Source organism: Oreochromis aureus, linkage group 8 (assembly GCF_013358895.1).
Source record: "Oreochromis aureus strain Israel breed Guangdong linkage group 8, ZZ_aureus, whole genome shotgun sequence".
NCBI classification, from domain to species: Eukaryota; Metazoa; Chordata; class Actinopteri; order Cichliformes; family Cichlidae; genus Oreochromis; species Oreochromis aureus.
The window spans coordinates 21,139,580-21,165,183 of record NC_052949.1 but is presented as its reverse complement, the minus strand read 5'-3'; the positions used below and the strand labels follow the sequence as shown (position 1 = coordinate 21,165,183).

Below are 25,604 nucleotides of genomic sequence, written 5' to 3'. Positions count from 1 at the left end.
CCGCCGGCTGCACGAGCGTTTCAGCCTGCTCGCGTGCACAGTGTACAGACACGGAGCAGGAGTCACTGTGGGATTTATTACTCGGACCGAGACAACTCCTGGATTATCAAGTTTCGTTTTTGTTCTCCGCTTTGTTGTTATTATTTTTTTAATATTATTTATATTTATATTGTGTATATATATATTTTAAATTCTGAGCTTGAGAAACAACCTGCCGTGATGGCTCGAGATCCGGAACATGTGAGCAAGCTCACTGAAAGTACCTTTAAGGTGAGTGATGCATTCAGCATTTAAGGAAATACCTGTTTTGTTTTATATTTATTTTTATTTTTTGGGAGGGGTCGCTTTTTTAATATAGTTCACTTCAGGGGTAATCAGAAATTTATAGTTCGGCGAGTCTGCTTTGTTGCTTTTCAACAATGGCTGTAAACCACAGGTAAAGTACCATAAAATAATTGAAGTGCTTTTGTTTTATTGGGACTAAATATGCTTTACAGGCTGTTTCCCTTACCTTTTGTTACCTCCTGTTTCAAGGACCTATTTTGTGAGGGGGGGGGGAAGAGAAACTGATCGAGCAACTGAAACTTTCTGTTTACCAGGGGAAAAGAAAATTCAACAATGCCACTGCCACAGCAGGGACACTCCCTGTTATTAAATAATTTCGTAAATCACAGTGAACCACAGCCCTGTTAAAGCTTCTCACAGCTCAATCAATCTGCTGTGGCTTTATCAGAACATCTGAAATCACTGGAGCAATAATTTGAGTGTACTCTTGATTGGTCGTTCCTGGCTAATCTAATCAACATTATACTTCTACCTCTCGATGGTGATAAGCAGGGAGCCTTCACTGTCTCTGACAGGAAGTAGAAATAAACTTTTACTCTAAACTGTTGTCTAAGTATGACAGTTGGGTTGGATTTTGGTGCATTTTGAAGTGACCTCTCTGGTTTGAGGAGCAGGGAAAAAGAGACTGAACTAGTCCTACCTGTAGTTTACTGTTTTTCCTCTCAGCTGCCCCCCACTCATGTAAAGCCATACCTGCCCCCCTTCATTGTTCTATTGAGGGTGTGCCAGGGGAATAGAGGCAGGGGTGTGCTTGATTATTGGGAGATTTCAATAGAGAGAGGGGGGGGGGAGATGGGTGGTTTGGTGAGAGTGATGAAGTTGGTGCTGCAAATAGCTGGGACTTTGTGTGGGACTTCGCTCTTTCGAGGGAGTTGCATGGCATACGTGAGGGGTCAAGTTAAAGATTGAAAGTTTTATTGTTCTCACATGGCGATATTTATAGAGCAACAGCACAAACACTTGCTCTTGTTTTCATGGATTTCTCTTCTCCACCCACTCCCACAAAAATAGCCCTATGAGGGTATTATTGTTCATGACGAGACCTCCCTATTTTAAAAAGAGAAAAACAAGTCTTAAAGTTAAAGTTGTTTGTTTGCTTTTTCTTGCTTTTATCCACATTAATAAGACTCTGGTCTTTACCCCAGAATGTAATGGACCAGTTCAACCCAGGCCTGAGGAACCTGGTCAACCTTGGAAAGAGCTATGAGAAATCAGTCACAGGTAAACACAGTTTTCACCCTCATGTGGAACAAAAGGGCATAAGCCTGTAATGGTCCGTAACCGCTACAATGAACTTTGGTGTACCTCAGCTGTTTTTACACTGGCAGCACTTTTACATGGTCAAAGCAGAGCTATAAATGATCCTGGAAATCGTCTGGAGCTTAACAGTGTCTTGTCTGTCTCCCCGCACAGCAATGGCTCTTGCTGGAAAGGCTTATTTCGATGCAGTGTCAAAGATCGGAGAAACTGCTATCGTGTCTCCAGTCTCCAGAGAGCTCGGTGAGTATTATGCAAGTCTACTTTAAATCTACCTGCAATGTGGGAGCTCTCAAGAGGGTCTGTCTGATATCCATGCTAGAAATGTCTCTGCTGTGATATTGAAGCTTTAAAAAGAATGTGACTTCAAACTTCCTCTTCTGTTTAAATACAATTAAAGGAAAAGTTGGACATTGTGGAATAATTCTTTTATTAAAATTTATTTAAAGTTAATGTCTCTGAAGCCTGAAGCCATTAGCTTATTGTAGACCTTGAAAACTAAACTAAACCAACAAAATCCACTTTGCTACCCCAAAGAACAATTCACAATTATTCTGTTACTAATGTGCAAAAACACCAATTTGTATCTTTACAGCAGGGTTATGTGCCTCACTGTTGTCAACAATTAGTTTGTGAAAGACCGTTTTGAAGCCTCGGTTTGAGTATTTTTACAGTCATCATGAAAGACCTTGAAACTGTGTACTCATACAGTAGAAACTAGCCTGAAAATATCTGTTTAACAGATTATAATACCTGTACCCTGAATCATACCTTGTTCAGTTGTCAGAGTATTCATCTAAGTCGGGGAAGTCGAACGCATTTTACATTTACAGTGTTCTGGTAGTTTAACTGCACATTTAATCCCAGAATTGACTTAATATATGCTAAAGAAGTGCGTGTCTCAGTTTTTCTACATGATAAATACTATATAGGAGTAAATTGTATGAAATAAATGTGTAAAATTACATAAAATTTTCTGGTAGCTCGTTGCCCAGATTGTGCTGTAATTGATAAAAAATACTGTTAATGTGTTAATTCACAGAAATGTCCTTTTTTATTTACGTATTTTACTGTAAACACATTGTAAAACATAAGGCCCAGGGCTGATTCTGGCCTCTGCTCTAAATTATAATTTTTCAAAATAAGCATTGTGCTCTATTAAATAAGACTTAAAATTAGTAACTGAGAACTTAAACCCATTAGTAAAGAGCATAGTCATTTCATAAATCAAGTGAGAAGTAACTTCATTTTCTCATAAATCTATATACAAGCCAGCTCTTTTTAGCAACCAGACAAGTCACCCCTTGGTGGCTAGAATGTAGGTTTAAAGTACTGCAGCAATGAATTGACTTTGCAGACTTGAAGTTTAACACTAGTGCTTTGATTAATATCAGTGTGACAGATTTAGTTTGTTAGCTTGGGAAAGGGCAAGCTAACAAATGTAGGTTTCCTGTTTTCCTCTTGATTACTCTGTTTGTATTAGCTATGCAAAAAAACAAAAACAAACCCTACACTTGTACAAGTTGACAACATTTGATAAGAATCCAGTTTGTTCCCAAACATTTTACACATATTTTCCACATAGTCTAAGTTTCTAATGAAATGATGCTGAACTCTCTCACATCCAGACAGTGTAATGTGAGCTGGACACGTATCAAAATGCTCTTTCCTGCAGTTTCAACGTAATAGTGACACGTTCCGCTTGCATCACCCAATATGCGAGTTAATTATACAAGCATCTGAAAATAACAACGCTTCAACCCTGGGGGTGAGGTACTTAGCAGGAATTCATTATTATGTCCTGTCTATCTCTCATTCCAACTGAAGCACTTTCTCTTTTCAGCCTCCTCTCTGAGGCTGCCATCAAGCACGTACAGGTTGTTTTTCATCCATCCTGTGAGTCATCTCCAATTATTCTATTAGTGCTGAAATTTGGAGCCGACCTGCTTTGTTCGGGGGTGGGGGGTGGTGGGGGTCATAATTCCCCGCTATTGCAATTCATTAAGTTGCTTTTTGTATTCTGCTGCATCAGAGTGATGTGACAGGAAATCAGAGCAGGATAGTTAGAAGATGATGCCCTGTCAGTGTCTCCTGTGTTTTGACTTCTTTGCTGTTATTTCTGATAAGATTTTAGGCTAAAAATCCAATAATTTTTAGAAGAAAATGAAAATTTCAGTGCAGGACAAAAGGAGTCATGGTAAAACACAGAGATGAAAAATGCTTTTTAATGCTAAAGTAGACAACCAGACAGGGTTCTCCGTCTTTTCTTGCTCAGTTTCTTTTTCTGAAATTTGAGGGGAAAACTCATAAAATGAGCAAACAGGTTAGACTGAATGATATTTAAAAAAAATAAAGGCTTTTTCCTTACCCAATGTGGTTTCTTACAGCATAGACTAAAAAAATAGTGCAGCCCGTCTAGCTACAAAGTGGCAACGTACACAATGGAAATTTGTATTTTGACAATCTGACAAGAGCTGAAATGTTTTAATGTAATCGGAGACGTCTCGTACTGCGCTGTTATGAAATGCTGCCCGTGTTTGTTAAGGCGCTCTTGTCAGCGAACAATAGCAGTTTTCATTTCTTCATTTAATAATATGTTGGTGTTACGTAGCATTGTCTGTGCATACCAAAACCGCTGAAGTGAAACTGCTTTACGAACACTAAATTCTACTTTCTTTCTTTCTTTTTTTTTTTTTTTTTTTTTTTTTTTCTCTTTCCTGTTGTGGAAAGTCACAGATGGGAGGTGTGACTCTGAGCTTTCAATTGGTAGCCAAATCTAGCCTTATTGAAACAGACCCCTTCTGGTTAACAAATGCTCAAGCTCGAGTTTGTGCTACATAGTTTGTGTATTCTTCCTTTAGGTGCGTTCATCTGTATCTACTCCCATCACGTTATGTGACTTCAGTCATAAAAAAATCAATTCGACTTTGAATAAGAATGAATACAGAAATGGCAGGTGAAGTGTTGAACTCCAGGCTCCGTGGCCGTTCCTTCACCGCCTGGCGTAGACAACATGATGGTGTGAATTCTCTCACCCGCTGCAGCACGTAGAGTTGCAAACGTGCTGAACAGACAGGCAGATAGACAGAGGAAACTGTCTACCCACTGCTGATCCTCATCCTCATCCCCCTATCCCTCCATCTGCCTCTCCAAACGGTCTGAAAAAGAGGATGCCTTGACTTTTGCAGGATTTCTACTTGTTTATCGCGGCTCAGAGCGAGTGTTTAATCTTTATTTACTCTAAGCAGCACGACTCTTCTGAATGAGGCGCCCGATAGATTACTCTGCACTTCTCTGCTGCAGACACCTGTAAAGATTTTTTTCTCTGTAGTCATAGATTGTTATGTTTTTTTTTTTCTCTTCCTCCCTCAGTGAATGGCACACAGCTTGTGCGTCACAGAGGTTAGCAGGTATTTGCTGAAAGCTACCCGAGGCTTTTACTTGGGTGCTGCTCAATTTCTCAGATTCTTGCTGTGATGGATGTGAAAGCTTATTAGTAGTAAGAAAAGATTTTTTTTTTCTTTTTGAAGAAACACTAAGTGCTCAGATGAGTGAAAGCCTTTAACCTGTGTCACTCTTCTTGCACTCTTTTAATCTCATTTAGTGGCTTCATAAAAGGCAGCACTGTAGGGAATTCACTTTATCAGTAAGTTCCTTGGATAATGAGCTTTTCAGCCATGCACTCTTTTTGTCCTACATCTCCTTCCATTTAATGCACTGCTACTACTAACTACTGCTGTCTGTCTCTGCATAGCTGGTTGCAGACTTTTATAGCTGTCGCCTGCTTTTTGGTACTCCTAAATTACATTTCAGCGGGTCATTACAAAAAGTTTTCTTTTGATTGATGAATGTCATATCCAGTGGGTTTACATTTCCAAATTGCCTATGCATGAGCAAATGGCTGGACTCCACAGGGAGCTATTCCACTCTGAAAAGCAGCAGGTATCGAAAGGCTGAAAATGTTACAGGCAAATGAATAGCACCAACCGCACCCCTTCCACCTTTTCTCTGCACTGTTTGTCAAGCCTTAGTTCTTTAAAAAAAAAAAAAAAAAAAAATTATATTGACGTAAACTGTCTGCAAGAGAAAAATGGTTATGTCAGCCAGAATGGTTTTCTTTCACTTTAGAGAGTGAGGATTCTGAGCTGGGAGTCTGCTGAGTGTGTCCTGCTGATAGCTTTTGTAACAAGTTTCTGCTTTTGAGAGGCACAATTTCTTCTGGAGGCTGGTTAATGTTATGGTGAATAAGGCTTTCCGGCACTTCAAATATCTTTTTTGTAGCTGTTTCAGAGGATGGCTTTAATCTTTAGGCATGACACTCGGTAAAGCCTATGTAATCAGCGTGTGATTAAGCGGTTTATATTTACTAACAGGCAGAAATGATTCAGAGAAGTCAAATGTACCTTGTTTCATTATATTTTGTTTCTAAGAAATCCTGCCCCCCAAAAAGGAGAAGAAAAAAATCACATTGCAAACTTGAAACTGCAATGTTCTGCTTTAATGAGTAAAAATGTGTTTCTCCTTATCGAATAATGTATTTTTATGACACACGTTTCAGCTGGAGGTGATGGTTGAGCTTCTGTAAGTGTCTCAGAAAGGTATGCTGGTGAGTTAGCGTGCACTTTACCATGACCCTGGAACCTGATCAGCTTAAAAGAAGCAGTCATTTTTAAGTGATTAGTAATACCAGTGTCTTTCCTGTGGTGACATACCAACATTTTTTTCCTGTGGAGAATCATTCGTGATGGCTTTTCTTTTGTAGCCTGGCTTTTCCAGGTCAGCGGTGTTTTAAAGGTGTAGTTCTCAAAATAGTGGTGCTGTGATGCATTATTTATGCCCATTTTAAAAATCAAAATCATCGCCATCATGATTGTGAAGTAATAATAGAAAATTATAGCAGTCAAGGCAAAACAAATGTTTAGTATTTCTTGGGAAAATATGTTTGTTTCGTTCTGGGAGTTGACGTCCTCTTTTAACTCATTTGCTATAACTGGGAAAAAATGGTTGGAGATGGCATAACTAAATTTATAGTGACCACGTGCAATGAACTTGCAATCTCATTGCATTTGGCTGATGAGTTGTGATAATCGGCATAGACTGACTGAGACTGGAGCGTGCTGGCTAACTGTCCGTGTTTCTAAATTTGACAGCACTTATTTGCAAATCTTTGCCAGTCTGTGAGAACGACTGCAGACAGTCCAAGTCAGACTGCAATTGTTTGGCGACGGGTTGCTTCACCCCAGGAAACCTGTGGAATCACCTTGCCTTCAAAAGCAGTCCCCCAGAGGCAGAGGCTGTTGCACTCTGGCAATTTAGTTGATACATGTACCTGCAATTTGTCCCCAAGTGTAGAAATTTCCAGTGCAATCAGTGGATAACTAGTGATTTTATTTTATTTTTTCCAATTTTTTTTCTTCTTCCCTGGAGACAAGGAGAATGCAGTCCTATTTTTATTCTAGTGTGACTGAACCATTAATTTACAATGCAGCAGCAGGAGATCGTTAACTTAGTTTAGTTTAAACACTGTAAATGAGAACATTGCTAACACTGTCAAGAGGTTAAAAAAATCTACCAGCCTACACCTCAAAACCACATTTGGACTACTTTTACATAACATCTTATTTGTGTTATCTTTCTTACTCTCATACAGAGATTGGCTAAGCTGAGATATTGAGGCTCCAAGTTTTTACATTTATTTGCAGGCATGATATATATCCTACTGTCTAACCACGGGTATGATTGTAATAATGAGTCATCCAAATTAAAGTTTTAAAACCTAATACCGCAGCTTATGAGAAACTAAACAGTTGACATTGTGCTCGATATAAAACGTCACATGTATATACAGTATATACGGACACAACTTTAGATTTTTTTTTTTTTCACAGAAAAGCCAGTAAAACACTGATTATTGTTTTTATGTAACAACCTCAACTAACCTCATCTAACCTTTAGAAGTCCTTTGAAGCTGGTGTTTAATTTAATCTATTAAGAAAATTGAGACTCATTGTGCTCAGGGTATTATTGGCTCTGGTATTAATAAATTATATTCTGTACTCTATGTGACGGCAAGTCATTGCTCTTTGTCAAGCCAGCTTACACTGGTATTGATTGACCACAGACCCAGTAGATATTTATTCACTGTAAATACTCCAACCATTAAACAACCTTCAACCAAAAAATGTTACTGTGGATTATTGTTATTGAATATAAACTTACAGTCAACACCCAAAATTGCCTTATGTAAATGATGACGAAGACAGAAAGATTCAATCCATAATGCAATAAGCAGATAAGCACCTTCATACGTGTGAACTTTGAAGAATTTTAGCGGAATCAGACTAGGATATGCTTTAAGTACACAGCAGGAATGAGTCAAACTCAGAACTGCTCCTGCTACTTGAAATCTCAGTGTGTGCTAAAGGAAGGGAAGATGTCTGGTCAGAAAGTCCATGTGTGAAAATCAGTTCTACTATGCATGTGTGTGTAAACTGAGTGTAATCCTCTAAAAATCAAGCTTCCATTAAAGAAATCTCTCACATGTCGGCTGGAGAATGCTTGTTTGATTTTATGCAAAAGGTGGGGTTTTTTTTGTGTTTTAGTTTAGTTTTGGGTTTTTTTGACAAAACTGCCTCACTTTAAGTGCCAAATTTTTAGTAATTCTGAAGTTTTTGATCTCTTTAAAAAAAAAAAAAGTATATTATAGTATATTATATGTTTCGTATCTGTATTTTCCTGTCTGTGTTAGTTGTAATGCAACTATTTGCTTTCTATTCATTACTTACTACTTTAAAAATTGTCTTCATTGTTTTTGGCAAACCTTCAGCTGGCAGTGCCGTAACAGTCTACCTTGGCGGATTATGCCAACACCCAGCCGGCAGTGTGAAGGGAAATCACGTGAAACATTAGACATACTCCATTTAATGTAGTCTACAGTTGCACATTGTTCATGAAGTCATCTGGATGGATGAACTGCATATTGCGGTTCTCATTAACAGATAAAAGAGAACGATCCAAGATTTCAGTCAATTTTTATAAGTAATCTCTGTCATAAGGAAGTCCAGTGGGAGATCGGCCATAGATATCATTGATTACAGTGACATCATTATGTTGATATTAAGGGAGTAGCTCCTCCATGGCAACCCCCAAACACAATCCTTGTCCCACCTTCATTGTGATGTTTATAACTTGGATCCTGATTCACACAGGAGGCGGCCACGATTCACTGCAGACACTGCATGCTTGCTGGAACAAGCCCAGTGATGCGTCTCAGTGATCAAACCGCGTTGCGATGACTGGGGACACTTCCTGAGCTAGCTGATTGCTGTGTACACTCGCTGAATAGGTGAAACATCGGTTTGATCAAGCTTTCAAACAAAGAAGTCATTGCCGCTGTTTGCCATGCCAACATCACCTCATGTTGGACAGCTTCCTTATCTAACGCCACATAGGCGGGATTTTTTTTGGGGGGGGGGTTTGTTGGCACAGGGCATATCCGTCTCATAAAAAGAGTCACCTATTGACCGTGTCTAAGGCGTTGTCTACTCTGCGATTTATCAACAGTTATTCAAAAGTGCCAAATGTGGAGACATGGTGCTGTTTGAAGTTTAACATAATCTAAAAGAAATGTCTCTTTAGGGGTTCATTTCAGCCTTTCCTTTGTTCTACAGTACAGTTGGGTTATGTTTTTTCTTGCTTTGTTTAAGCTTCAGATCCTCCAAACAACATGTGTTTGATTAAAATCCAAAGGTCATTTAATGGAGTCGTAAGACACCTTATCTGTAATGTACAGGCTAGAGTAAATTTTACATGGACTCGGCGGGTGTTGAATGAGGGGTTCGGCATTAATAATAATGAATCACAGGTGTGAATCATGTGTGCTTTTTCCACAAGGATCTTTTATCAAACTTGTATTAACCTGCAAAAAAAAAATGTGAACGTGGAGTTGTTCATTTGAAAAATTTGAGGGGAAGTTGCACTGTCTACTTACAGCCCTCAAATACAAGCAACAGACACATATAGTTCAGATGAAGTGAAAAGCGCCCTGTTTTCTGTTAGAAGTTAAAATTATGTAGCCAGTTACAGCTTTTTCAATTTTTAGCACTCGAGCTAGTAAGACTTTTTGTTTCTTTACTTGCAACGTAAAAAAATTAAAAAAATCACAGAAGTCATACATTGTGCTGTTTTTCTTTACTCGGATTCAGCCGTCAGTTGTTCATGTGACAGGCTCATGCACCCTGTGATGACTTTCTGTAGCATTTATCCTCACTGAGGCAGGCTTTCACACCTTGTTCACCCCAAAGGTGAAACTGGCAGGTATACAATGGCCTCTTTGAACCCCGCCGCCTCCCCCTCCTGGCCTTTCTCAGCCTCCCCCTTCCACCCCATGTGGTCTGTTGTTGAGGCTGTGCAAACAGCTCAACATCCAGTGGCCACCCCCCCACCAACCCCCGGGTCGAAACACAAAGGCAGCATTTACCAGTACGTTCTGGTGACCTTCAGAGGGCAATGTTGTTGTAGCTGGATGCTGCCTGCTGGATCACAGACGTACACTTCTGTATCGTTACGTTTGTTTGCTCTGAGCTGGCGGGGGGGTCATATGAAGAGGAATGTCAGGTGTTTGATCAAATGTATATGAGTAGGTGTTCAAAGGTGGAGTGTGCTGACCAGGGTGACTTATAGAGATTTTTTTGTTTTCACCCAAAAATTCAAAGTGAAACTGATGCTTGTGCTTTTCTACGCTTTCTTCACAAGGTGTTGAAATCCATGTAGGTCATTCACTTTTGCTCTTTTCCCTCATATTGACTATCACATGTTCAGAAATGAGGTAGAGGGTGGGGGGTGGGGTGTGCTGTGCATGTTTTGCTGGTTTCACCAGAGCATTTTTGCCCTATAGTAAACCTCGACTCTAGATTTCACCCAATTGTGATAGAGGTAGCAGTATAAACTGCTTAGCTATGATTGTCCCCTTCTGTTTATAGTATTGAGTCACTCCCATTGTTTCATGTCATATGCTGCTCGGTCTGTGCTGTAGCCTGTCTGTGAATGGAGACTGTTCTGTATCCGACTGCACAATACCAGAATGTTTCATAGGAGATTACTTATTGACAGCTGTTCAAATATTGAAAAAGGGAGAAGTCATCTGTAAAATATGGACTGTAACAAATGTATGACAGGCTCGAAGGATTTATACACAAAGTTTCTGAAAAAGTATAAGTGTTGATACTATGTTTTTGGATCTGTGCCTGCTGGTTTCCAATGCTGTCTCCTACCCCTCATAAAGAAACGTGTTAAGATTCATGGTAATATAATCTTCGAGGATTTCCTGCACAAATTTTAATTAAATGATGGGCTACCTTCTTGTGTCCCTATAGTAAAAAAATAAAAATAAGGTACCTTTTTGTGGGTGTAGAGCAAAATAATCCTGTCAAAGAGTGTTCTAACAATAAATCTCTGCCAGCAAATTTAAAGCTCAGTAAACCTTTTGTCAGTAAATCATTTATAAAAATATGTACAAACCTTGTTTGTTACCAGCTGAACAAAATGGGACCAAGGATTGCACCTTGCGGAACCCCACATGATACACAAATGAATGATTAGATGTAATTATTGAAATACTAAATCTTCTCCTTAATTTTTCCTCAGGTGTGGTTCTGATGGAGATTGCAGAAGCCCAGAAGAAGGTCCATAGTGACCTGGAAGATAATGTAAGTACCTTTTTAAAGAAGAAGTCATATTTTTATAATTCTTGTCAAGTCTCTCACATAGCATTTTTAAAACATGCGTATAAAAGATAGAGTCACAAAGTAAGGAAGTATTGCAGGACAAAAGCACAACATGTGCTGGCCTTATCCTAGATAGATATTAATTACATTAATTACTGGCTTGAAGTATTTATGGCCACAAATGCTTATCTCTAAATGTTTGTGAACAAATGCTGAACTTTTTTTTTTTTTTTTTTTTTTTCCTCTGTACTCTCGCTATCACAAGCCTCTACAAACTTTTGAGTTTAATATCGTTGTAAGCAAAAGTGACAGTACTGCCGACAAAAGAAAGAAAAGCCACATGATTATTTTCAGGACCTGATGCCTTGGGGTAAAATGCTTCAGATACCTTGTGACAATATATAAACGGAAGACAAGTGTTCCCAAATGAAATATGCCAACAACTGAAGCACAAAAGTCTAAAAATGATGTGACAAAATCAATGTATGTGCATTAAAAAAATCTTTTCTCTTAACTGCCTAATTTGCCTGGGAGGGGCCAACATTGGGAATTTTTAACCTTAATAAGCTGATAAACTATGTGCTGTGGGTGAAATCTCGTCCACTCAGAAACCCATTATCAAATATTCCAGAAGATCACTTCACGCTTACTATACACAACGAGTGATGTGACTGAACTGTAACTGTGATGTATGTTGCAACAAATTTGTGATGTTTTTTCTCTGCAGTTCAAGAGATTTCACAGAGATGTTATTATCGAGCTGGAGAAGAAGACAGAGATGGACGTCAAATACATGAACGTAAGTGTCTCCATATAAAATACAGCATATTTCCATCTCTGATCCAAACACAGTCACAGTATGAAAGATGGGCATGGCGACCCTGACATCAACAAGTTGTTTTAGATATCACATTTTGAACCCTTAATTTTAACATTTTGATCATAACCAGTAGTTTGGAACACAGGGTAGCCTGCTATGTTATCAGAAATGTGTACCAGAGGTTAAGCTTGGATGGTCTATTAGTACAAATAATCACAGTGCAAGGCATATTTGTGTATAATAACTGCATTACAAATCTTCCAAAATCACAAACGCAGGTCGAGAGTTCAGTGGTTCTAATGATCTGAGGAGAAGCCCAGCAGGAAGCTACTAGCGACAAGCACTTGTCAAGAGGTCTACATGTACTTCATGTGGCCACGCTTTAATAGTGCACAACATCACGCTTTTATTACAAATAAAGCTTTGGTTGGAAGTTAAAATCCACGGCTGGTATAAAAAGAATTTTATACCAGCCTTTTCATACCACATGTTGAGTTCTGTTGGAAGGATCACTTTTGGAGCTAGCTAAAGTGATTATTTCAACAAATGCAGTTTTAGGCATTTCTACTTCAGTTTTCCAGAAGTTTCCTCTTGCATACAACAACTATCTTCTTTATGCAAATACATTTCATGGAAGCTTGGCGTCCCCAGGGGAAGCATTGATGATGGTTTCGTTCTTCTTGTTTGTGTAGTGAAATGGCTGTTTCTCATATCCTCTCATGTCCTCTTGTTAAATGACTCCTGCAGGCCACCTTCAAGCGCTATCAGTCAGAGCACAAGGTGAAACAGGAATCCCTAGACCGTTCTCAGACAGACCTGAAGAAGCTCAGGAGGAAAAGTCAGGGAAAGCACTCATCCAAATATGAGCTCAGAGAGAACGAGGTGAGCCTGACACAAAACCAGCTCCAATCTTTCCTGAACATTAAAAGAGGACTGTGTGCTAATATTTTGGATGTTTGTTTTTTTTTAAGTATGTGGGGTTTGAATGCTCACACTTGGCTGGCTGTGAAGACTGGATGACGAGTATAACGTTTATTTGACAGGGTAATGAAATGTGGCCAAGGCTTCTCATGATAGGGATTAGTTTGCCTGTAATATTAGGGCAACTCATTGGAATGAAATTCCACGTTTGCTTTCCAGTTGTTGTTTTTTTTTAAGTGTTACATAATAGCGCCACTGATGACAGGCGTTTGAGAAAGGACACCCTTAGTGTCTTCAAATCTTTTGACTTATGTGGGATAAAAGGTCATTTTAAAAACCTTTCATGTAGTAATAAAACTATCAAAGAAGTCACCGTGGTCAAAGCTGCGTGCAGTTCACCTGTTTTTACATGGTGCACAATAGAACAATCATATGGCTTAAATGACTGTTTTCATAGAAGGTACACACACCCATTTTTGTACAAAGGAAAGCATGCATGCAGGCACAGATTCAAACCCTGTTGAGATACAGGTTGTATTGGATGCAGCACATCAGATTGGTCTATAAATAAGTTTCATTCGTGTAAACCACAAATATAAGCAGTGATTAAATAAATACATTTCCATTTAGAAAAACCTACAAAAACAGTCAAAATACAGTTGTTTTAAATATCCAGTTATTACTAAGTGATGGACTAGAAGGAAAGCTGTTTTAATTGTGTTCATGTTTCTTTTAATTTGATAAACTTTCAATGCATTCAGGTGTGTGTGGATGGGTGCCGTGTTGGTATATAAATACTACCCCTCTATCATTCTTATCATTGATTTGCATTCTGCTCAGAAAGTTTCCATCATGTAATTACCTTCTGTTTTGTTGTTATAAGAAAATTTATGTCTGTGGCACTTTAACCTTCAGTCCACTCTGGAAAAAGTGGACTGATATGCTTATTGTGAAACGTAATATGATGCATTTATCTAAGTATGGAAACTTAAAGTGGAGTCCACAGTAGTGTCTACAGGTATAAGCTATTTAAATTTAAGTATTTGAAGATCTTTTTAATAAAATGTTCACAACCAACACCAAAAGTGAAAATTATTAAAATGAATGTCAGTTCAAAGTCCACAGTAATGTAAGGCATTAGAAAGTGTGTGTTTGAATTTATGATCGTTATTCAAATATGCTCACTGAGGCGTTTATTATTATCGTTAGCATAATGCTTCATAGTTGGTACTGTACAGTGTTGTTCATCTGCATTGTATAAAGACAATGCTAATGCTAAACTGGATCTATAACGACAGCATGGCTTCATAGTAGAGGAGTCTGGGAGCTAAACTTACATGCCTGCAGTCCAGATCTTTCACAAGTTGAAAACATTTTAATCATCATAAAATGAAAAACATGACAAAGCAGACCCAGGACTGTTGAGCAGCTATATCAGACAGCACAGAGCCTAATCAGTAACTCCTGTCTGTTTATTCTGACTTTACTGAGTTCATGGCCTTGCTTCTATGATGGATAGTGTCTAAAACTTGTGTATTATGAGATTCTTTAAGGAGTAAAAACAAAGAGCAAAAGAGATCTAAGTGTTCTAGGTTTGCCTCTACAAATGTTGTGTTTTCTTGCTGCTAAACTCTGTATCAGTCCTCTGTTTATCTTTGCATTTGAATGGCACCTTTTAAAAGACACCCATACAATAAGCCATGTTGTCTGGGTGGAGCTTGATAGCCTGATCCTGTTTCTCAAGCCGGGTTGAAACTGGGGCCTTTCTTTCCTCAGAATTGACTTTTTCATTATCTGATAAAAATGACACCAGTGAGCTACATGCGAGACGAGTCTAACTGCCCAGCTTTCTAATAATGTGTAGGGCTTGAGTAAGGGGCCGGTAATGAGCTCAGCCCTGTCTGCCTGCTCTTCCACCTCACGTCTGGGCAATTTTAGTGGTGAAAATGGGAAATGAAGAGCTTTGATTCCGTGTCTGAGAGAGAGACACACATAGAGGGAATGAGACCAGACAGTAGGGGAGGGTCTTTGACAGAGCCCTTAGAGATAGGCTGCTTTACCATCACCATGACAACCTGGGGAAAATGAAAAAGATTGGGGGAGTAGGCGTAGAATAAAAAAGGGATGGAGTGAAGGTTGAGAAGTTTATTTTAAAGGGTTCGATGTGCCTTGTGTCAGGGTCCAGTTGCCCGTGTGTGCGGCGTGACACGTAGACTCAGTCTCAGGCTCTCTGTGGGGAAGGGGAAGACTGATTTGGTCTCCCGCTGAGCTAAGATTGATCCAGGAGCAGCAGGAGACTCAAATAAACTTGTCCCTAAGTGCAGGGACTTTGACTACAAAGCTCATTAGGAGCATGATTTGTGCATCTAACCTGAGCACCCAAACAGCTTTTGCTCACAGGGAGCCATCAAGAGTCAGTTTTCCCAGTCTTGGGTGTTAAAGCAACAAAAGCCCCGTGATCAGAGGCGTTGGCACCTGGTAGCAAAGAAATAAAAAATAAATAAATAACTAAATAAACAGCAAGTGTTTTCAATAGTCGCCTTACTCCATTTAAAAAAAGGATTTATTTATGTCGCAATTATGGCCTGATACAGATGTGACTGAAAAAATATTTATTTATAAATCTTTAAAAAAAAAAAAAAAGGGGGAAAAATACATTTTAAAAAATTGCAAAAATACTTACATAATTAAATGGACCTATATTAACACTACATTAAATAAACTACAAATAAACTGACGTCAATAATAATGATGATAATTAAGTTAATAGCTCCACCCACATGTGGTTAAACCCTGTTTGTCATAGCCTTTCTTCAGACATTTTTTGAACTGAGATAAATAAAGATTATTTTGAACTGTGAATCATGCAAAGCTACTCTAACACAGTTAAACAACAAAACTATGGAAGTGAAAATTGGCACAATAGATCCTCTTAACTATAAGCTCATCGATGCATTTAATGAACCCACTGAAGCACAGATTAAATCACTGTATGGTTTGGCTTTGGTTCACTTTCTGTTGAGAAATCTTCCTTCTACATATAATGCAATCTTTCTGTTACTGTTGTTATTCACCCTATTCTGTAACCTCTTGTCCTGTGACCACCTTCTGCAGTACTTGCAGACTATCTCATCACGCCAGATGGACATGCAGAAGTTCATTGCTGACGGCTGCAGAGAGGCCTTGCTGGAAGAAAAGCGACGCTTCTGTTTCCTGGCGGACAAACACTGCATGTTCTCCTGTCAAATTAGCAACTTCTACGAGAACGTAAGCAAGGACGGAGATGAACAACCGGCACAGTCGCATCACACCTTCTATAATGGATCATTTAACTTGCTCTCATTCTCTGGTGCTTCCAGGCCAAAGAAATACTGTCGGTGAAGATCCCCACCTGGCAGGAAAAGTGCAGCGACATCACCAAGGTGCCAGACTCGGTGGTGAGCATGATAGAAGGGCTGTCCGTCGTTCCACAACAATCACCGCTGGTTGATCACTATAACAGGGTGAGTTTGATTTTATTATTTGATTTGTAAGTGTGAAATTTGTAGATGTTAAGCATTCTTCTGTCATGTATTACCTTGTTCGATCACATATTTTTATCGTACTGTGGGGGTAGTTTAGATTAAAACTGAGATAGAGCATGCTGTAGTGCATAACGAGAACAAAGCATTTGTAAAAGACTGGCCCTGTGGGTTTTTTCTCTTCTCAAGTTGTTGTGTTGTAGTTTATCTTGTTAAAGTGATGAAATCTGTTGTATCAGATGAAAGCTGTTGTGTAAAGTAGTAGGACATGGGTGATTGTTATCAGCAGGAAATCTCAGATGTGTTGTTGCTGTTGTGTGGTGTTAAGGTCCAGTGAGGCAACAGCTGTTTAGTGCTGCGTACGGAGGAAGAAAAGAAACTTCATTTACAGTGTGGCTGTTTGATTATAGCACTAAGGACCTGCTATGATCTGAATAATGCCAACTCACTTTGTCATATTGGTGCATCCGCTAATTAGTCTTTGTGATCTCTTCAGGTCAATGTGGACTCTGGCCCTCCTCCAGCACCACCCCTCAAAGCTCAGTTCAGCCCACTTGCCAACATGTTTAATCAAGAGCCCACATTTCCGTTTAACTCCTCTTCAGACCACAACTCGGGTAATTTTGGCTTATGTGAACTGCATAAATAAATATATAAGCTTTATTGGTGAAGATTAAATCAACTTTGTTATCTACATGATGTGTGATTTTTCTGTCTAAAATAGCCAGGCTCTCTCATATTTCCTGTATAAGTGTAAAGGAAATATTCTCATGCCAGATCTGTCCGTTTTGTCCGTTAAATACAAAAACAGCTAGACGTTCCCCAAAATAAAAAACTGCTCTTCTTTTGCAACGGTTCAACAGAAATCAAGTCTCATTTCTAATCTCTTCTGCCTCCAGATCAGGGCAGTATTGGAGATGGCAGTCTGTCGAGATCTACATCCCAGTCGTCTGGTCTGAACGTGAGCAAGAAGTTCCGGGTTAGAACCATTTTCCCTCACACAGCAGGCAACAACAACACACTCCTCAGCTTCGATGAAGGCGACATCGTCACTCTGCTCATCCAGGAAGAGAAGGACGGCTGGTTGTACGGAGAGCTGGAGAAGACTCAGCAGTGAGTCTTCATCTGCTTTTGTATTCAGGGCTGTGTTGACGGCTAAGAAAACCCGAGCTTAGTCTCCACAGTCTCATTTACAGTTACATTTTGTAATCTGGGTGTTGTTCATTTTATTCACTCAATAGATTTGTTGTCTACAAATCCCAAATACCTCTAGTTGAATATTATTTTAATTTATTCTTAATTTTTAGGCAATATCAAAACATTAAAGGTACAGTTTGTAAAATCTCACCACTAGATGTCAGTGAATTGCAGATTGCAGTCAACTGAATTCTGTTTTCTTGTCCCTCCCGGTCCCTTTCAAGTGCATGACCTTAGCTACGGTGGGCGCTTTAGTGTTTTAAAAAAATTTTAACTTGTTGGCACACCTAAGACAGGAAAGACACTTCTGTTACAAGAAAGACGTAGCAGTCGTGGCACACGGGTATTTTTTTCCCCACATAACTCAGCTGGCAGTACAAGTTTCTCTTTTGTGCTTTTGCTGCTTTGACGTGCTAGTACCACATGCCTCAAAACACAGAGTATGTCAGGTATGGTCAACATGACAGTCGTAAAGCCTGATCTGGCTCGCTCACGTACACATGCAGAAATACGGGTGCAAACGCACACAAAAAACCCCAAAACAAACCGGGGGGTCTTCTCATGTAGATTTTACTCAACAACATTTTCCTTCCCCAAACACGAGGGAGGAAAATATGTTAGCTGGAACTTTTAAAAATTCCAGTGAAGTCACATCTTTTTAGCAGCTGTGATTACGTGTCACCTCCAGAGAAGGAGGAAAAATGTTCACAGGTGCTAAATGAAATATCTCCCTGCTTTTTATTCCCCTAGACAAACATAGCACCTGTTAGCTTTGCATCCGCTTGTACAAATGATCAGGCTTGTTTATGTACACCAGGCTGTGTTTGCATATGTGGCTGCAGCAGCATTACCCTCCTTCTGTGTATAATTACGTTCATATTCATCCTTGCCAGATCACTTAGGGCTCATCATGCAGGATTATGGAGTGCTTTCAGTTTGCGTTTGTCCCACTTTGAAAGAATTTACACGAGCCTCATCTGCTTGTTGTGCCTGTCATTAAGCGGCCTTTTTAATTTCAAGTGATTTTAATGCAGTCAGTGGCTTTTTTTTCCTTTTCTTTTTTCCCCCAAGAAGAGGCCATGTTGGGAGAAATCAGTGCTTTCTGTTTCTTAGCAACAAATCCACTGCACTGGTCTGATAAGCCATCGTTTTCTCCAGACGTGACTTGGAGACAACTTTGGAGTCTTAGTGAACAAAATCTTCTATTCTGTGTCTGATGTTAGAATTTCATTCAAGTGTTTTGTCTGCTGCGGTGATTCTCTATCGTGATGGATTCCAGATGACGGCTAAGAAATTGCATGACTCGTTATGTAATGTTATTTTGACGTTTTTTTTAAAGATGAAACGATGTGCTTCTGTTCGCAGGCGGGGCTGGTTTCCCTCATCCTATTGTCGAACTTACACTGAGTCAGTGGTATCAAATAGGTAAGAGGTGTCAGAGCATGCCAAGCACTGAATCAATAACTTTTTTTTAAATTTCACAGCTGCTGTTGGATAACTGAAGCTTTATGTAACGTGTCTCAGTAGTAATCTAGGCACGCCGGTGCATCGTCTTAGTACGATTAGCCTGCCAGAGACTGAGGAGGAGGACGACGAAACAGTGTTGCTGCCACCACCAGACTACAGCGACGACGCCCCCTCCAGCCCGGTCGTCCTCTCAATGCCTTCGCCAGTAAACACGGTCAGTATCAGCACTCGACTGAGTAAACCACCTGTCATCAGCTGTATCAGGAGCATTTACAGAGCATGACCTGGTATCTTTTTTCCTCATGTTTTGATAATTTGGGTTGATATGACATATCTTTAGGTGGAAATGCTTTGAAGTAGAGCTGCAGTTAAGTGATTTCAGTTTTGTAGGTATTACCAAGAACATGTGCTCTAGAAGAAAACAGGTAAACAACATGCTTTACACTGGATGTTTTGCTGTAACACAACAAGCATGTATGGAATTTTTGCAATTTCACAAATGATTGATTTATAAGGATGATCAGGGGTTGTCATTTAGGGAAGCTGTTCAGTGAGTGTGTTACTCAGCATTTTTATGAATCTGCTCTGTAGTTTTCCATTACATTGTAAAACAAGGAGTATAATTTTTCAGACTGCTTCTAACAATCTTTCACATTATCATTTCTGCTTTTGGCTTTGTATGGCTGCAGCTATCCTTGATACGGTCGTCTAATTCGCACATCTTTTGGTGTGAGCACAGAAGCTGCTGTTGAAACCTTTTGTTTGTGAGAGGTAGCCAATTGCAGGAAAGCTAGCCAAGAGAAGCTAAAACAGCTTTATTGAAAAATGAGCATAATGTGTCTCCTTTAAGCGCTAATATTGTTATGCTGTCATGCTGGGCATTTAAAAATATTTCATTTAAATTTTATTTTGAAAAAAGACCTATACAAATAAGCAAATACCACACAGGGGCAAAAAACAGCCCCTTGAGATCATGATCTATCCAGCAAATTCAGGAATCATTTCCAGGTGCCTTGAAAGCTGGTGCAAGACCTGCCTTTGCTATTCAAGTCCATTCAAGCAGCATCTCACTGAGCCACCTTTTAAAAACAGGGAGGTAATGTCGATTTCCAGGCCAATAAAAGTAGTCTGTTTGCACCAATCATGCCTTCCCTCAGGGCTTTTCTTTGATGGGCCTTGTTCCATCAGATACTAACAAGCTGTTAAGTTTAATATTAGGCACCAAAACAAAGAACAGCTAAGAGTGACGGTTAAAAGCTTGGAGCGAAAAGAGTAGCTGCTCGTCATCTTCGGCCCTCTTTGCTATTAGAAATAGGTCTGAGCTAACTGCAGCCCCATATCTCACACATGCCCTCCCCTCCCTCTGTTGAGTTTTGACACCCAGTCTGTGAACAGAAAGGAGTTAGTCTGCTGAAAAATCCAAAATGCAGTACTTGTCAAAGGATTGTCAAATACGACATGGTATGCTGTTCAGAACAGCTGTGCCTCAAGCACAAGCAAGTTTTTAGTTACTGATTTCAGTCAGATTTCTTTTTTTTTTCCTGTCTTTTTTTAGTCGGCTGTGGTTGTCTTTTTCACTTTGGACTACTTTGAACCACATGTCAAACTCTAGGCTACTTGGAGGGTCTACCAGAGTCATTGTGATTCACAAAAATGAATTTCTGTAAAGTTTGCATGGGAGTCTTGATATATTTAAGTCCTCAGCAAACATTGCACTTTGTAGAGACATTATAAAAGCTAATATCCTGCAGCTGCTCCATAATGTGAAATACATTTTTCTCCGGCTGCTGCTCGTTGGCGAAGTTTAATGGCTGAAGTTTGTGGAGTTAGTCATCATTTTCACACAAGGTTATTTCTTCCTGATGGGACATGTGCCCTGGCTGAGTCGTCACTCCACACCTGCACCATAAATGCCATCACGCAGGCAGAACTTTTAAGTCGAACTGATCGCGTCTTATCAACATCTCCTTAGTGCGCAGTCACCGGCTCCACGCCCTTGAAACGGCACAGCTAGAAGCACACCTGTGTTCTATAAACAAGGTTCAAGGAAATGCGCTATATTTATCAAGACTATAGTTTCCCCGAAGTATGTTTAATCTTCAGAGGAGTCACATTCAGTAGGGGCCTGTTTGTAATTTTGACAGATACAGGTATGAACACTTATCTAGAAGAAAAGTGTAAAACAAATCGGAGAGGAGAAAAAGGTGGTAAAATACTCCCAGGCAGGTTTTGACTGGAGAAGAGTTACAGAGGGAAGCATAAACGATGAGAGAGTACAGTCTCAATTTAGTTTTGTGACTGTGCTGTGCTGCCTGACTGAAAATGAACTATCTGTTGAGCCAGCAGGCAAGCCCAGGCACACTCCTTTCTCATCACCTTCCTTTCTGTTCTGGACTGTCTGTACTGTCCTCTGAGTTTGCTGCGTCAGGGTTTCACTATGAAATATACAACAGCGGGGAAAATACCAACCCAGCGTACCCCAAATTTTTACATCCTGTTTGAGAAAGTAGGAGCTACAAATCTACCACCAAAAAAGTGTTTATGTTCAGATCAGCCCCATCAGCTAGCTATCAGTTACAATATTAGAACCCCATGGGTGTCCTGTGAATTGTGGGAGGTGGGACCTCTTCCAGCACATCCCAAAAACGATCAGTTCATTTGGGATCCGGGGCTTTTCGAGGTGGGGTTTATTTGTGTTCCACTACAAAAGCAACTCAGGAGTGTCTCAAGGAACACATTGTCCTTCCTTCTGGCCAGATCCACTGCAAGGACGTGCTGTTGCCATGGGGGTGTGTACATTGCCTGGTATGTGACAAAGGAAAATCTGTGCATTATTCTAACAGTGCACAGTCACAATGATCAGGGGTCACTTTACATCGTGGTTGATCAGTGTGTTGGACACAATTATATTCTGTGCTGCCTGAGGGGAAAAATTGCAGGACACACCTTTAAGCAGGGTTAGGGAAGTTTTTTTTGACATAGTCAGTTGAGCTGGAGAAGAAATTCTGTTTTTGTTTTTTGTTTTTTTAACACAATTTTGATTGAGGTTTTCTCTTTGTGAAGCAAATCTGTGCTTATTTATTTGTGATTAAAGTAAAAGTTTGCTGAGAACTACAAAAAAGCCAGGATGTGTCAAACGAATGAATGATGAATGTAATGCCTTAAAAGCCCGTCTGTGGCTTTAAGAACTGTCACATTTTTGGTGACATCTGGGTGTTGCCTGCTCTCTAGGGGAAAAGATGGGTAATGTCTGTTTCCTACAAAAAACGACAACAAAAAAAGGCCTTCTCGTACACATAATAAAATTATCTGCATGAGTTGATGTGATCTACCATGAAAAAAATAAACCCGCAAACAGAAACCACTGTGGCAATGATGGTTCATTTTAAAACATTTTGTCACGGGACATATTGTGTGACTACGGCAGCCCTCGGGGCATTTCTGCTCCTGAACTTCGTTGTTTTCCATGCTCACCTTTCGCTCTGCAGGCAGTAAGATTATCACCACCCTAAGGTGAGAGGGGGTAAAAAAAAAAAAAAAAAGTGTTTCAGTTGCCAGCCTTTCTAGATTGTTTAGATTCCAGGTTCAGTGAGTTCTGAGTTTTGTGGTGGTGGGGGGTGGGGGCAACTGTTGATGGGAAGTCTGATCAAACCAGTCTGACAACTAGTGCTTTCTTAATAGCTGAAGGCAGTTTTTGGAGATTGCACTGATGCCTGTTGAACTTTGTGTTGTTTCCATTTTGGTGACTTGAAGTTAAAGACTGATTTCTTCTGCTTTTTCTTCAATAACAGGTTTCTTTAGTTAATGGGACTCCAAAGGCTCCTTTTCTTGCGTGAGTGACACAGCTGGCAGATTTTCACATATCTATATGACTAATTAAAACTCTATTTGACAATAACCTCATACATCTTTGTTAATTTTCTTCCTGCAGAGGAGGGAACCCCTTTGCCATGGTCAAGCTGAAGCCGACTGTCACAAATGACAGATCTGCGCCACTCATCTAACTCAAAGCTTATTAGGGTGGGGGGGTTCTTCACCGCTGTTATGCCTTCAGGGGACTCTTGTACTGGAATCACAGAACCCCCTCTGCGACACACTGACTATCTCCCCAACCCAACATCTCACCAGCCTGCATGCTAGTTTTGTTTTCCTCAGTACCAGCGCGTGTTTTATCATCAGCCACCACACGATAACCCACATTTGGAGACGCGGGAATTGTGAAAAACTGTGGACAAAGAAAATGTTTGGTGTGTTCTTCTGGTTTGAGTTCGTGTAACAAGTAAACATTCACAACAAAATGAACATTTAGACTTCACTCTGATCCCTGTCGTTTTAGTAAAAGTAGCATTTAAATTGGCGAACGTGTTGCATTTCCTGTGGCTGCTTTGCAGTGAAAGCCGCCATGTGATCTGCAGTGCCATTAGAAAGTATTTGCTTTACGTTGTTTACCAGGAACTTAATATGACTCCTGATACTGAGCGGAGAGAGAAAACTGTAAACAGTGAGGCTGTTATCAAAGTAATCAAATTGCACTGAATTGCAGTCATGCGTCTTTAAAACAGTCCAGAGAAATCCAGCAGAAGATTTTTCCTCTGTCATTACCAGGGAAAAGTGCACATACACAGCTACACCAAGTAAACGGGTTGAACGACCACTGCTTTTTACTCCTCAGTCGTAAAAGGCTGATGGGGTATTGTTGTCACCCTGCTGGGCGGACAGGGAATGGACACCCAAGTTTGAAATTCGTCCCATAGGCGCAGCTACTATAAAAATCTCTGAGAAGTTCTCTAGGTGAAGACGGGGGTAATGTCTACTAGGAGGCTGAGGGGTGGCACAGGCAGCCACCAGAATTTTGGAGCTTTTTCTGCACTTTATCTTTGCTTCTCTGGAGAGGATCAAAGGGATCAATGCTTTCTTTTTCAATCTGACAGAAGAACTAAGAGACCAGGTATCCTTTATATTCTAGTTTGGCCACACTCCTTTAACAGTCTTCCACCTACTCCCAGCGTTTTGGGTACTAACAATTGTAAAACATTAGGAGCTCTACTTGCCTAATTTTCCTCTATGTATTTGAATATATAAATTGCCTTTTGTTCTTCTTATAAGGCCTAGATAAAATTATTGGGGATTTCCATTTATTAACCAAAACATTACTGATATGCTGTAGGGTAGATGAAGTCTTTGTTTTCATTTTGGAATGAACTAGTCTCTTTATTGCTTTGTAAGACACTCTGTCAGGCTTGTTTCAATGAAAAATGATGAGATCCAGATGTAAACGTTTGCTACCTGATACTGATGAAACAGACAAGCATACAGGTTGTCTACCTGACTTGCCAAAATATCTTTATCTTTAGTTCTTTCTTTTTTTACTAGTTATTTCTGTTTGTTTTTTTTTTTTTTGTCAAGGTATTTAGTTGTGAGAATGAAGGGAGAGTGATATTGGGAAAGAAGGGGTTTGTCATTGGATTAAAGGCAAAAACACTAAGTCATAGTTTTGAATGACAAAGGTATTTATATATAAAATAAGTTTGTATGAAATATTTAATAAACCTGTAAACAAAAGTCAGACACAGCAGTCACCACGCTCAGTCCGAGCCATGGATGCCACTTTTTTTTTTTTTTTTTTTTTAGGCCTGACTGCTGCTTTTGCATATTAAATGGATAAGATGACCTTTTGATGAAGGGAATTATTTCACTCCTCATTGTTTGTTTCGTAGTTGTTATATGTAGCTTCTGTGCACAACACAGTTTATGGAAAATGAGAATGTACTTAAACGGCAATCATTTGAAATGTACATAAGTGAAATGACTCATTGTTTGAAATCTTCAAAGTGTTATTTTGTGAGGAAAATGACTTTTTTCCCCCATGAATTTGCTTTTCTGAGTTCAGCTGTATGATGAGCAAGTGATTCATAAGACAGTTTTTTTGAATCGTATTAACCCACTGATGTAAGTGAAACCATCACACTGCCATAATGAAACATGCTTTTCTTCCGAGTACCTTGCCACTGTGTTGACCGATAGTCTTTTTTTTTTTTCAATAAAACATCATAAAGCCTGAATGTTCATTTTCTGTTTTCTTTTCACTAATTGAACTGTCTGTTAGCTGAAATGAAAGAAAGTGATTATAATCATAACTTAAGGACTGAAGTGAAAACAAGTGAAAAAGCAGCCAATGTCCAAAGAAAGACTGGGGAACTATTGCTCAATGAAGTCTGGCTCCTTAGAAGCAAAATATACAGAAAAGAGAGCTCGGGACATTTGCACAGTACTACTCCTGAACAGCCTGAACATGAATTATAGCTTTGCAGCGCCCTCTGCTGCTTGTCTGCTAAACAGCACCTCTACAAT

At 39.6% G+C, this 25,604-nt stretch overlaps 1 protein-coding gene across 2 annotated transcripts; it reads left to right on the top strand.

Annotated features, from left to right (window-relative positions):
• Window positions 1–6: 6 nt before the first annotated feature.
• Window positions 7–25,315, top strand: baiap2l1a (BAR/IMD domain containing adaptor protein 2 like 1a). Of its 2 annotated transcripts, none has more exons than XM_031739678.2 (14): window positions 7–270; window positions 1,491–1,566; window positions 1,759–1,845; window positions 11,248–11,309; window positions 12,055–12,126; window positions 12,895–13,029; window positions 16,183–16,335; window positions 16,428–16,571; window positions 17,086–17,206; window positions 17,489–17,702; window positions 19,152–19,211; window positions 19,314–19,467; window positions 23,045–23,085; window positions 23,185–25,315. In XM_031739678.2, the coding sequence occupies exons 1-14, from the start codon at window positions 220–222 to the stop codon at window positions 23,255–23,257; spliced, it is 1,443 nt and encodes a 480-aa protein (XP_031595538.1). In that variant the 5' UTR covers window positions 7–219; the 3' UTR covers window positions 23,258–25,315. The 2 variants fall into 2 exon arrangements, with proteins under 2 accessions (XP_031595538.1, XP_031595537.1); XM_031739677.2 differs by having other exon boundaries at window positions 19,311–19,467.
• The last annotated feature ends 289 nt before the right edge of the window (window positions 25,316–25,604 follow it).